A 14,593-nucleotide genomic window follows, 5' to 3' on the forward strand; every position below is an offset into this window, starting at 1 on the left:
TGATCACAGCATTTATTATTATTACTATTGTTGTAAATGCACCATTTGTTGTATTTTGCACATTGGTTGTTTGTCTGTCCTATTGGGTGCAGCCTTTCATTGATTCTGTAGTGTTTTTTTAATTTTGTATGCCCACAAGAAAATTAATCTCAGGGTTGGATATGATGACATATAGAGTATGTACTTTGAGGTTTGTTCCTCTGTTATATTTATTAAGTAGGATGCTTAAACTTATGTTTATCTATCATCTTCCATCACCAGAGAATATCTGTGATTACAGTCCAATGATGCACTTTACAAAATATGTTCTCTGTTGTAATGTAGAAAAGGAAAGAGCTAATAACTTCACAAGTTAAATTGATTTATTTTTTTATTGTGTTACTGACTGAGGGATACAGTAATTACTTATTGGACATGGGAATTAATTTCCCCAGTCTTCTTTCAGATACAGTAAAGCACACACCGATAATCTGCGATGCAACCATTAGGAAATGGCAGTGCTTTGGCATGTGGCTCACTATGTGATATATCCAGAGCTCCTTTTGTACCCAAGGGTCCTTGCGCTGCCTTTAAACTTAACTGAGATAACTAGAAAATTTATTTTTAAGTTGTGGAGCATCTAAAACAGATGAATTAATAATGTGCTGGGGTATTAAAAATGTGATACCACAAATAGGCACTGCATACGTCACAGGATCTTCTTTGATTTCAATGTCTTCTTTGCAATAGTTTTAACATTCCATTTACTTACTATATTTTCCTGTTAACTTTCCATCTTACATGTACAAGAACACCCAGATCCATCCATACAGTAGCACTGTTTAATCATTTTCTGTTCTTGCCAGAGTGGATAAACATGTACTTCACACTTTATACCATCTGCCAATTTTTATTTGACAACTCGCTTAACTCAGTAATATCCCTCTCAGACTCTCGTGTCCTCCTTATAATTTATCACACCCATTAAGAGAGCAGGGGGCTATGATAGCCTATCTTATCTTTTGTTATTTGACAACACTACAGCCCACTGGGCCCACGCCAACTGAAAGGGAGCAATGCCATTACTATTCCCATCTGTAACACGCCTGTTTCGCCACAAAACAGCCCTGAAGCCCACGGCCCGTCGTGCTAATGCCAGTTCTTTTGAAATTAATCTTACTTCGCTGCTCTTTCCCCCCATAGCTTTGAAATAGTATTTCCTTTCGATCCTCAAATGCAGTTTTAAAGTTGTTATTGACTCCTCTTCAGCTGGCAAATTCCCGGCTATACTTGAGACAAACATGCCTAATTTCCCCTCTGGTTCTTTGTCCCACCACATTAAATCTGAGAGTTTGTCTGGTTTACGAGCCTTCTGCCACTGAAACTCGACACAAATCCTTTTCATGAGTTTCGAACACCTCAAGTAATCATTTGTCGGTAAACCGCAACCTTTCCCTCCCTCGTTCCAGTTTGATTTCTCCTGTAATTCCTGATTTGTGTTGCAGTTTAACAAAAATCTTAGCGGATTACTGGGATCCCGTGACGCCATTGCAATCTGCAGTTGAAGTGGGGATCTGGGCCGGTGTGGGAGCCTACTGTCGTTGTATGCTGTTCCGTCAGGATAGCACAGGTTGGTCTGGGCGGTGCGGACGGCGCTGGGCAGGCGGGGCTCGGAGCCTGTTGCTCGGTGGCTCGGCTCGGCTCAGACCCGCCTTTCTCCTGCAAACTCGGCCCAGTTTCTGTGCGAAGATGGCGGGTTCGGCAGCAAAGAGCGACAGAGTGGTAAGTGCATGGGCATGAGGAGGCGATGCACCCATCGCATAGGTAGCGAAGCCACGTTGGGGGTGCTTTGCTGAGTGGAGCATCTCCCCAGGAATCTGGGAGCTCGGCAGGGGAGACCCACGAGTGCCCACTCGTTTCTTGTTCGAACTGACCCCGACTCGTTCAGGATCACCTTGAATTTGTTACCGGAGCCCGGTTTGCGAGCCGAATTGATTCCGGGATTCTTCGGCTCCTATTCTGCTGTTTAGGCCGGTCTGCAATTGACTGCGGAGGCCGGGATTGATACAGACTGCCACCGCCGATTAGCGTGGGATTGACTGCGGTTTCACACCGGTATCCCTGCCGTTCCCGGAGTTCAGATTTCAGATTTCGCACTCCAGTGCCTCCAATTTACGAGAAATCTCAATTTAACGTATTCATCCTCAATTCCAGCGCTCTATTATTGATCAAAGGCAAATCATTTGTCACTGATGAAATCCCGCAGACTGCGGAAGGTTTACGTTCGTTTCCATCACCCACTCTGTCCTACATTTTCTGGAATTGTTTATGAATCACAAGTATTTATGCAGTGTAATATTGAACCGCGCCTTGTATTTAAATAAACTTACAGGAATGCTATAATGTACGATAATCTTCCATTTCACTCTTAGATAGTGGACGGACATCACCTGAACAACTCATTAACTTCGCCAGAGTTTGAAGATGTACCACGCTTGGTAAAACAAAACACTATTCTTTGACATTTTAAAAAACCCTTTATAAATATTGTATGCAAGATTATCTTATTTGTCATTGTTGCTTGATAATGTTCCATTCTGTTGGGCTGTGAAACTTACAAGGACCAATCCCTTACTTTCTTTAAGACTGTTCCTTTTTGTGGTACTATAAAAGGAGGGATGAGACCAGGAAAGAAGATCATTGTGATGGGTATCGTCGATCCCAGCCCAGCCAGGTACAGATCAATAATTCCTTCAGTATTCACTAAGGCTAAACTCAGAAAGATTTTAACAAACTTAAGGCAAAGATAGTATATTCCTTAACAATTAATATTATGTATTACATGGTTCTTTTGAGAAGAAAATTGTGAAAATGGCTCTCAAAAAGAGGCAATTTTGAGCTTTAATATTGGAGAAATAATATAAGAATGTGCATCGTTCTGATGTGAAAAAACTCTTTGTGTCTAACACAGGCTGTTACGCGATAAGTGACAAAACAGATTTGAGTACGGCACTCATAACAAACACAAATTTGTACTGTTTCCACTTTCTATTGAATAAGTTCAATTTTGTTTAGGTCTGTTGTTTATCTGAAGGGAACCATTTCCAACGGTTGGATTAATCTGAAGCTGAAATGATTTGGCAGTGATCTAATGTAAATAAAACCGTTTAGAAAGTGAAATATCTTTGGAAATTATTCTGTTCATGCAGAGTTATGTAACTAAGCAAAAATGCAGAATGGCATTGTAGGTGGGAAATGTTCAAGTACAGCCATTTGACCTTTAACAGTCCTGGAAAGTATTATTAAAATTAAGACCCAGCGCTGAGCAATGACTAAGATGTTGTGGTTCACGTTAACATTTTGCTTCAGTTTATGCAGATGCAGTGAAACATGATTGCTTGCTTTGATTTGCATACAGGAAAGCGATATCTAAATTTCATGATTCTCTTCATTGTTCTTAAATCTCTCAATTGCCTTTGCTGCTGCATCAACATCACAAGCTTCTGAGGTTTCCATCTTTCAAATTTGGCACAACCCTGCCTTGCACAGCCTTGATGTTTATCTGGTGCACCCAGTGTAGTCTGCTTTATATCGGTGAGACCCAGTGCAGATTGGGAAACCGCTTCGCCGAGCACCTTCATTCCATCCGCCACAGAAAGCGGGATCTCCCAGTGGCCTCCCATTTTAATTCTACTCCCCATTCCCATTCCGACATGTCAGACCATGGTCTTCTCTATTTCCACAACGAGACCACACTCAGGTTGGAGGAGCAAAATCTTGTATTCCGTCTGGGTAGTCTCCCTCCAACCTGATGTCATGAACATTGATTTCTCAAACTTCCAGTAATGGCCCCTCCCCCTTCACCTTACCCCATTTTCATTTCCCCCTCCACCTTATCTTTTTACCTGCCCATCACCTCCCTCTGGTGCTCCTCCCACTTGGTCTTCTGTCCTCTCCTATCAGATTCCCCTTCTCCAGCTGTTTGGAGCAGGGTGGGAGTGGGATCCTTCATGATTTGCTGGCTTTTTTACAGCACATTTCTGGATGCGTCCATGATGGTGGGTAGACTGGTGCTGGTTTTGACTACCTGCTGTAGAGCCCTCCTGTGTGCCGCAGTGCAGTTTCTGTACCGTGCTGTGATGGAGCTTGGTTAGGATGCTCTCTGCTGTGCATCCGCAGAAGATCGTGAATATTGAAATGCACAGTCTGTCTCTCTTCAGCCTCCTCAGAAAACACAGGTGTTGGTGAGCTTTCCTGATTGTGTAGGATGTGCTCTGTGACCATGAGAGGTTGTGCAAGTTGTACACTCTCAGTTTGAAACTGCCCGCAGTTTCCTTTGCTGTGCCACTGATTTAAAGAGGGGGTGTGAGTGATGCGGATTCTCCTGAAGTCGATAACCATCTCCTTTGTGGTGTTGATATTGAGGTAGAGGTTATTTGCTTGGCACCAGGCCTTGAGCTTTTCCACCTCCTCTCTGTAGGCACATGAAAGACAAATGATTAGAATTGACACTGAACACTTCTGGCTAGAAGATTGCTGATTATCTGTGCCCGAGACCAAACTATTTTCAGTTTAGTTCCAGACACAGTATTCAGCTGGGAGGCAACTCTCAGCGCATCAGCAAGGCACAACCATCTACCAACACTAGTGGCCAGCTGAGGAGAGAAGAATGGCACACTTAAGGACATCCCTCTGTCACATCTTGTCTCTCACTCACTGGCTGTCAAGATTGCCATCTACCTTCAGTTAAATTACTCAGAACATTAAACATTCAACATTAAAATACTATTTAAAAACTATTCACATTATTTAAACTAATACAAAAGTATGGGAAAAAAAACACCTCATTTGTAAATAATGTATACCTCACTTGTAATAAATTTACAGGCTTTAATTTCTCTTGTCTACCAATTTCTCCTTTTGGTTTCAAAGTGTCCCGTCAACTTGGTGGGAATTCAGCAGGTGACTTTCCCAACTTGAGAGCTGGGAAAGTAGCACTCCCAGAGGTCCTGGGAGTGGAAAACTGCACCACAGGTTCCACTCCAGAATGGCGTAGACATTTCAGCTGGCAAATTCAATGTTCAAAGTACATTTATTATCTAAGTATGTATACATATACAACCTTGAGATTCATCTCCTTGCAGGCAGTGACAAAATTCATCACAGATCTTAGTGTGTGACTTAACTGAACTCTTCATTTAGAGGCTTTGAAAGGTTGAGCGGCTTCTATTTTCTGATGGTGGTTTGTTTTCTTGTTCCAACTGAAGCTTTGAAATCAGTTTGTGCTGTGGAGACTCGGATGTGTCACCAGCCGATGTTGCCATTGAACTTCAAGCGAGATTTGCTGATCAGCAGTTTGTCAGAAATGCTTTCGTTTCTGGAGAATGGGGAGAAGAAGAAACGCCCATCCCCTACTTTCCCTTCATTCCAGACCAGCCATTTAGGGTGAGTAGCAATTTTAGCCATTTCAGGAATACTGTACATGATTTTGTTCTCTATTATAAGGCTAATGTTGAGGCACCGTTAGTGAGGAGAAGAAGCAAAAACAACATTCAAGGATAATGTCAGAACTGAGAGATTGTACTTTGCATGAAGTATTGAATAGGTTAAGGCTTTTTTTTCGTAGAAAAGATGAGCACTGATTTGATAAATGACAGTGAAAGGATGGATAGTGCAGATGCAGTGAAGATAAGTCCACTTATAAGTATATGAATGAACAATAAGTTCATTAAAGTATTGAAGAGAAATTTCTTGACTAAAGTGCTATTTGCAAGGAACTCATGCCATTGAGCAGCTGAACGGTATTACCGTGAAGGAGGATGGTACTTGAAAACAATGCCAGTCGTTGGGGCCGCATTACCTTCAGATTGCTGGACAATTGTGACATGCTCAGCTTGGGTGGCCATAATCATGAAGATGGCAGCAGTAATCTGAGCTTTCACAGGAGCGTGCAGAGCTTGAGTAGTCTCCGTGCTGCTGAAAAAGTAGAGATATGTACCATCAAATGAACTGGAGTTGCCCACCACCACCATGCTAAAAAGAATGAATTCCATGTACATTTAAGGCTGGACTCCCCACATGCACCTTAACATTAAGTTCAGGCTAGACATCACTCCAAGCATCTCCCTGTGTATGCATATCACACTTCCTCTAAACCCCATGTAATCCTCACCTGAATATCTTGAGGTGAAACTTGTGTGCAGTTTCATGGAAAAACAGCTGCCATTTCCCTTCATTAAAATAAAGAAAAAGTTGCAAATACTTAGCTGGGAGAGAATCATTTAATGTTTCAGGTCAAGGACCCTTTATCAGATCTGGAAGGGAGACAGAAAAAAGTTGTCAAGTGGAGGAGGAGAATGTCTCAGTTAGGGTAAAACCAGGGTTACCAAAGGGTAAGCTGTAAAATGGAAAGTTTATCTAGTCAGTGAATGAATGGAAGCAGTTAGAGACTCAGAATATAGACGAAGGAGCACATTGCAGAGCAGGAAGACAAGGCCAGCTTATTTCTACACCGTGTATTGCTGCTGCCCTGATGATTGCAAACATCTAATGTGGTGAGAGAGTCCTTGCTGTGTGCTTGGTCCAGATTTCTCATCTGAAAAGCACGAGGGTGGTGTGATAGTGAGGGAATGTGTGTAAAATGAAGAGGGCCCGGCTCACATATCAGATGAAAATGTGGTTATTATTAATCATAGGCATATTGTATTGTCTCTGGATCATGAGATATAGGAGCAGAATTAGGCCACATGGCCCATGGAGTCTGCTCCACCATTCCATCATGGCCAATTATTATCCCTTTCAACCTCATTCTCCTGCCTTCTCCCTGTAACCTTTGACACCCTGACTGATCAAGAACTTAACAACCTTCACTTTAAATATTCTCAATGATTTGGCCTCCACAGCCATCTGTGGTAATGAATTCTACAGATTTGCCACCCTCTGCCTTCTCATCTCTATTCTAGATGGACGTTCCTCTGCTTTAAGGCCATGTCTTCTGGTTCACCCACAGTGGGAAACATCCACTCTATCTAGCCTTTCAATATTCAATCCCCATGATTATGGCTTCTATCTCTGCAACTCCAGTGGTTGCAAGGAGTCTCTCCAGCAGGTTTCTGAATCAGTGCATGCACACATCTCCACTAGTCTCCACTTTTTTGGCATGTTCTTGCCTCAGCTGAATAGCTGGCAGCATGCAGACTGAGAAATCGTTGCTGTATTAATATTGGAGTAGTGTTAAGTGCATGAAGATGTGGTGGGACATAGGAATGTCATTTACGAGAGTTGCTTGATAAACTGCTAGTGCTGTGAGACGTGGTGTGAGACTTGTGTTAAATTTTAGTTAGCAGAGGGCGAAGCTCGAGAAGTTTCACCTCATTTTCTGTTTACACATTGTAGTTTAATTTCAGTTTAAGCTGCGTATTATTTGTAGCAGAACTCTGCTGAGAGACCATCCATCTGTAAATATTAATTCAGTTTCCCCCTCCACAGACACTGCCTAACTTCCTGGGCATTTCCAGAATTTTCCTTTTGATGTCAGGTTCCAGCAACAGCTCTGACTTGAAATTCAGTTTTCTTTTTCTAACTGACTTGATTAATTTGTTAACCAGAGACCTCTGAAAATCAGCATTGCCTGGGTACCCTAGGCTCTCCCCCATCAAAGGCATCCCCTTATCCTCTCCATCCCTCATACTGTTGGCAATTTAAAATTAACTTTTTTTCTTACTTTCCCAGTTTCAGTGGAATAGCTTTCAACCTGAAAGATTAACTTTTGTCCATTTCCTTCTTTTTTGCTCACATTCATGTGTGTATCTAAACATCTCTTAAAATGGGTGCCAGGATAGCGTAGCGGTTTGTGCAATATTATAGCTCAGGGCATTCAGGAGTTTGAAGTTCAAACCCAGCGCAGTTCTGAGAGGAGTCTTCTCGTGAAATTCATGGGTTTTCTCCAGTCCCCTCCCGCCATCCTGGGTTGATTAGGTTAAATTGTCCGTGATTAGGTTGGGGATGATCAGGTTTGTCAGGTTGCTGGGATTGTGTGGTTTGAAGGGCTGGATCTCTAAATAAATTTTTAAGAAGTCCTGAACGTTTCTACCCCACCTCCCCAGACAGCACACTCCAGGCACCCATCAATTTCTTGTGCAAGAAATTTGCCCCTCACCTCTCCTTTGAAACTACCTCCCTCCTCACCTCTGGTATCAGACATTTCAACCCTTGGAAAAAATACTGTCTATCTACTCAATCTATGCCTCTCATAATCTTATAAACTATCTGATCTCCCTTTGGCCTCTGCCACTCCTGAGAAAACAACCCAAGTCTGTCCAACCTCCGGTTATAATATATGCTCTCTAATCCAGGCAGCATCCTGTTAAACATCTTCTGCACCCTTTCCAAAGCCTCAACATCCTTCCAATAACGAGTTGACCGGACCTGTTTGCAAAACTCCAGATACAACTTAACTAGAATTTTATAAGGTTTCAACCTAACTTGGTGACTTCTGAGGTCAATGCCTTGACTAATAAAGGCAGCATGCCACTTACTTTCTTAACCACTTTAACAACCTGCGTAGCCACTTTCACGGAGCTATGAACTTGGACCCCAAGATCTCTTGGCTCATCAACTCTGTTGAGGATCTTGTCCTTAACAGTGTACTGTCTCTTTGCATTTGACCTACCAAGGTGCAGCACTTCACATTTGGCTGGGTTAAACTCCCTCTGCCATTTCTCTGCCCATACTGTATCTGCAACTCACCTATATCCCATTGTATTCTTTGCCAGTCTTCTACACTATCCACAACACCACCAATCTTTGTCATCTGCAAACTTACTAACCCACCCACCTACAGTACTGTGCAAAATATTTTTGCACCTTTAATTTTTTTTAAATTAAATTTAGTTTTAGATGTTTTTTCTGTATTTGTGTGTCAGTAGAAAAGAGCAAATTTTAGATTTCCAAACATACATTTTCCAAGAAATTAAATGTCACGGTGAAATTTCTGTATTTTGTTAAAGATTTTGTAATAAACCACTTTTCAAATAAAAAATTGCTTACTTTGTAGGTGTATAGCCCAGAGCATGATTAAACAAAGATAGCAGACAGGTATTAATGATCAATGACATAATGTGTTGAATGAACTAAACTGATTATCTGAAACAAGACGAGTGTAGAAGGGATCAAACTGGGTGAAGAACAACCAAACTAAAGGTGAGGGTATGGCAGATGTGACCGTTAACCTTCCTGTCATCAATTCTTACACAATGGCAAGAGTAACCATAGCAACACAAAATACTGCATCAGCAACGTCTCTCCCAAGCAGAAATTCTGCAGCAGACAGGAGTTTCAAGCCGTCAAAGCACACGGAAATGAGCAAGGTTGAGGACCAGAAATGCCTTGGTTGGCCAAGGAGACTGACTAAATTGGAAGTTGTCCAGCACTCCTATCAGCTCTGAACTCTCAGAAATTACTGGATCCCAAGTACATCCCTCTACAGTCCTGAAAAGTCTTGTCAGAAGTGGTCTTCATGGAAGAGTTGCGACTAAAAAGCCATTCCTCCAAAGTGGAAACAAAGCCAAGAGACTCCCCTAGGCACAAAAATACAAGGACTGGGTTGTTAAATGATGGTGGCAAGTGCTCTGGACTGACGAATCAATATTTGAAATTTTGGCTCAAACAGGAGGCAGCTTATCTGTAGAAGAGCTAGTGAGTGCTACATGGATGTGTGTCTGCAGCCAATGGTGAAGCACGATGGACGTTCCCTGCAGGTTTGAGGCTGTGTTTCTGCAAATGGAGTTGGTGATCAGGTCAGAATTTATGGGATCCTCAGAAGTACAAGCAAATTCTCATCCTTCACACAATACCATCAGGGAGGCATCTGGACAGTCCCAACTTCATTCGGCAGCAGGACAATGACCCCAAACACGGCAGTCCAGAGTTAACAAAGATGTGGATTCTGCAGATGTTGGAAATCTTGAGCAATACCCAAAATGCTGGAGAAGCTCAGCAGGTCAGGCAGAATCTATAGAGGGATAAACTTTGTCAGCTAGCACCGGAGGATTAAGTAACATTGCATGCTGTAAATTCCCAATTTAATTGAATATGCACTTTTGAAAAGTTGAAATGAAAATGTTGTGGCTGTTTACAAAACTGAGAATTAAAAGTACTTTAGACTAAAAATTGTTGATCTGATCAGGTATTTTTTCTACAACAGTTTATGAGAGGAGGTTGCAGAATGGCAGATATGGATGGAAAATGTGTTATATGTCCTTTGGAACACAATACAGTATACCATTGTATTCATAGAAGGCAAAGAGTTAAAAATATAGAATTCATGACAGTGATAAAGCTTGTACTTTTATGCAACTTTCATACATCCATACTAAAAGTAATGGGCAGCTTGACTTTCAGGAGTATTCCAGTTTATTGTGCAAATTTAAGTCATTTTTCATTTCTGCTTCTAATGTCATTCTTATTCTTTATCAGCTAACCTACATTTATCAGTATGAGACGTGAGCTAACAGTAAGAATATGTTGTATATTTAGAAAGGAATGGGAGCACGCTCAGCATTACAGTCACCCTCTGTGCAGATAAATGTACATCTGCTGAGATCTGCCCCCCTTCACTTCCACCTTCCCACCCCTCCTCACTTCCACCTTCCTCTTTCCTCGCTCCTGCCTTCCCCCCCTCACTCCCGTCTTCCCCTCCTCACTCCCTCCCCTTCCCGCTGATGCTGTCCCGAAGCAAGTGAGACAGGAATTGCTGATTATGAATAGGTACATTAATCATTTATTTACAAACAGTAAAAATTCAACCTAACTCATGTACCCCAAACTACAAAACTTGAATATTCAACAAACATACTTATTTAAAAGCACGCGTACAGCATGCCTTCGCAACAGCCATGTGCTTCACTTGCCTGAAACAAAGAGAGAGAGGCAACATTCCACATGTGCTCTCTATATTGAAACTGGATACCAGGCAGCAATCCAATGGGAGAAGCAGCTGTAGTTCCTAAACTAATCAATCGTGACAGAAGCAACTTTCGACAATCAGAATAAACTATGGCCCTCACCCCCCCCCCCCCCCCCCCACAAGACACCTTCCTGTGCAGTTCATTGCTACCTGAAATCGGCAGGCCACACCAATTACGTTGCAAGCAGGTGGTGGAGCCCTGCAGATTTTGCCAAGGAACACACACAGGAAGCTGGATGAGCTCGACAAGCCAGGCAGCATCTGTGGAAAAGAGTAAACAGTCGAAGTTTTGGGCCAAGACCCTTCATCTGGACTCTTGTCACAGAGGGGGAGCAGTGAAAGAAGGTTTTATTTTACTTTTTTCCATAATGCTGCCTGGCCTGCTGAGTTCCTCTGTGTGTTGCTTGGATTTCTAGCATCTGCAGATTTTCTCTTGTTTGTTTTAGGTTTTGTCAAGAGGCTGCGGTTGCTATCTCCTGAAGCAGTGATTGGTGCTTGGTTAATTGTTACTAATTTTGAAAAAAGTGAGTGCTAGATTTTTGGTAACAAATTTTGATATTAAGACATATCGGGCAAAAAGAAATAATTTAATTTAAAAAAATTAATTTAGAGATGCAGCACAGTAACAGGCCCTTCCAGCCCAATGAGCCTGCACCACCCAATTTGTACCCATGTGACCAATTAACCTACTGACCTGTGACTGTGGGAGGAAACCGGAACATCCAGAGGAAACCCACGGGGAGAACGTCCAAACTCCTTACAGACTGTAGTGGGAATTGAACCCAGGTCAATGGCGCTGTAATTGCATTATGCTAACGAACGACTATGCTACCATGCTGCCCCTAAATTATAATTATTGCAAATTATATTTGCGGTTGGGTCTTAGATCAATCATGATCTCATTTCAACCTCAGGTGGCTGAACACCAAGAGTCAGAGTTACATTCTTTTAATGGACTAATGTCATTCAGAAAGGAAGCTCCCCACTTAAAAAAGCATTAAAAATAATTTTCAATGTAGTCTTTTATTTCTGTTTTCTAAGGAGTAGGATTAAATATTTTTTGTACTTAATGCAACATTACAGTTGTTTTGTATTAAAGACTATGATTTATTTTTACAATCTGCAGCTTGAGATACACTGCGAATACCAAAGGTTCCGCATATTTGTCGATGGACATCAGCTTTTTGATTTTCATCATCGTGTTGAAAACTTTTCAGCAATTAATGAAATAAAGATTATTGGTGACTTGCAGCTGACCAAACTTGGTTAAGGACTGCTGGAGAAAAGATGAACTTTCTGCTGTTAGGTCAAAGACTTGTCATCATGCATGTGAGGCGGTACTAGCTGGGTCTAAGCTATCTCGGTGTTGGTCTCCATTGTCTGTTGTGTGAAAAGGAGAATCAAATTGTTGTTTGCCATTGGCAATTAATGCAAGGAATTTAGGGAGCAATTTGGGGAAATGCTTGTGGCAGTTGATTAAAATACGGTTAATAATGGTTCTGGGCTGCAAGGAGGATACATTCTAGTTGCGGCTTCATGTGTCCAGAACTTTAATTTGGGAGGGGGAGGGAGAGGGTAGCAGGGCAATGAACACAGTATTTTTGTGTTGTTTAAACCTTGCACTTCATTCACATGTTTCCGCACTGAAATGACAGCACAAATAATTAACAAATATATATTTTAAAAAAAGAATGAACAGTCAGGGTATTGTTTAGATTGTAAATGACATGCTTTGTGTACTGTAACATGGATGGTGTATTTTGTGCTATGTAATACCATGTATTTATAACTATCTTGCCTTTTAGTCTTAATGAATTATTAACCATCAACTGTAGGGTATGTTAACAAATGAATGTACCAGATGTTTATTATGTTTCTGTAAATGAGAAGTATATTTCTAGAAGTTCCTAGGTTATTAATAGTTTTATAGATTACAAGCAATAAATGTTGATATCCCTATAATGGAGTTTTAAAAAAATCACATAAAAATACAAAACATGATGCTATTCATAGAATTAATTTTCTAGAAATATAATTTAATTTATGCTTCATTATGCTTTCGGATTAATGATGCTAAGTTAAACTGTAATCGGGATGGAAGTAAACACTATTACTGCAGTGAGTTGTATTGTAATGAAAATAATATTTCACTAAATAAAATACTCTTAACTGTAAAAGAACACTAAATTGAACGCAAGTCGAGAATATCTGATATTTTATATGTTTTCATTTGTATGTAAACTGATTGCTTTGGGTAAGCTGTGTTTATTATCAGCTCTACTATTTACCAATATAGATCTGGAGAATTGGTAGGTCTAATTGGAGAGTGTTTTGTGATCACATATTTTAGAACAGAGTAACTGTGTCAGAAGGCCAATTAATATCATGTAATCTGTACGGTTTGTGTTTAGAATAGATACTTCAGCATTATTCACTCATTTTTAATGTTTTCTTGTATTTGTTGAAGTACATTTCCCCTGCTGTATAATTGACTGTCTATCTGGCTTGTATTTAAAAGCATGATAAATTCAGGAAGTCATTAATGAAGCTTTATCAGAAATATCAATATTATGGAAACCCTGTCTTAAGATCTCATCCTGATTATTTTTCCATATTTAAAAAGAGCTGTATAACTGAATAGTGGCATAATTCAATGCCTCTCCTTTGTTTCTGTTTCTCTAACACTGCAATGTATTGGTGGGTACTTTATGAACAGATAACTCACCATAGTTACTCAAAGATGCCTTTCAAAATGTAACGTTGTCATGAATGTTGTGCATTTAATTTGGTTAAGATCAACTGATAGCATATTTACGAATAAATATTTGTAATTTTCCCCATACTTCCTTTTTCATTTCTCCCCCTCCCTATCCTCACATCTTTATTTTCTTTCCCTTTTTCAATGTAATGGTGAACGTGGGCTTGGGAAAATGATGGCATTGTTTGCTACTCATGACAAAATGTCTGCAAACTCAGGTTGAATGTTTCAACAAATATCTTGCCTTCAAATAGTTTTATTGAAAACAGAAAATACAGCTGAGGCCAATGTTATCACTAATCTTTCATCAATGGTCGTGATGACTACTCCACGTTATCAGCTTTGGTCAGTGTCAAGGTGAAACCAAACTCTGCTTTTGAAACCAGTCTGCACGTACCATTTAGGGTCGATGCTTCCGAGAGTCTGTACCACTACTGGACTCATTGTAAAGGATCCCATGACCACTTCTTAGAAGAACAGGGGTGTTTTCCCTGCTGTCTTTGGGCAAAACTTATATCCGAATCAATATCAGAGAATCATACGATTTTATAAGATTTTTCATAAGATTATTGATTCTTGCATGGTCTGCCTTCATGCATCCTTCTCTTTCTTAAAACATATCTTTCAGCTATCCTAATACATGGTTTGGTGTTCAATCAAATTGCCTGTGATCATAATTTTTGTTACTTTAAGGTTACTTCCTGAAATATTCTACATAATATCTCACAGAGCTAGGGGTTATTAGTTTGAACCTAAGATTCTCCAAAGTGAATTCTTGATTTAAATCAGAACATTACTCCAGAAAAAGCAAGGAAAAGTATAATTTTAGAAGCTATGTTCCTGTTCATATTTTTACTGGAGAGTAAAGAATAAAAACAAATCCCAATGAG

At 40.5% G+C, this 14,593-nt stretch overlaps 1 protein-coding gene across 1 annotated transcript; it reads left to right on the plus strand.

Annotated features, from left to right (window-relative positions):
* The first annotated feature begins 1,615 nt into the window (after nucleotides 1–1,615).
* On the plus strand, nucleotides 1,616–13,787 carry LOC140730567 (galectin-related protein-like). The gene is made up of 5 exons (XM_073051220.1): nucleotides 1,616–1,761; nucleotides 2,412–2,477; nucleotides 2,625–2,713; nucleotides 5,247–5,424; nucleotides 12,072–13,787. The coding sequence occupies exons 1-5, from the start codon at nucleotides 1,729–1,731 to the stop codon at nucleotides 12,213–12,215; spliced, it is 510 nt and encodes a 169-aa protein (XP_072907321.1). The 5' UTR covers nucleotides 1,616–1,728; the 3' UTR covers nucleotides 12,216–13,787.
* Nucleotides 13,788–14,593: the final 806 nt, after the last annotated feature.

This window comes from Hemitrygon akajei, chromosome 7 (genome assembly GCF_048418815.1).
Source record: "Hemitrygon akajei chromosome 7, sHemAka1.3, whole genome shotgun sequence".
In the NCBI taxonomy this organism is placed as follows: Eukaryota; Metazoa; Chordata; class Chondrichthyes; order Myliobatiformes; family Dasyatidae; genus Hemitrygon; species Hemitrygon akajei.

Excerpts from the sequence above, each read along its gene's own strand:
- LOC140730567 (XM_073051220.1), top strand. The coding sequence starts at position 1,729 with ATGGCGGGTTCGGCAGCAAAGAGCGACAGAGTG. Across the intron at positions 2,478-2,624 it reads TTGAAGATGTACCACGCTTG|ACTGTTCCTTTTTGTGGTAC; the intron begins GTAAAACAAAAC and ends ACTTTCTTTAAG. Across the intron at positions 2,714-5,246 it reads GTCGATCCCAGCCCAGCCAG|CTTTGAAATCAGTTTGTGCT; the intron begins GTACAGATCAAT and ends TTCCAACTGAAG.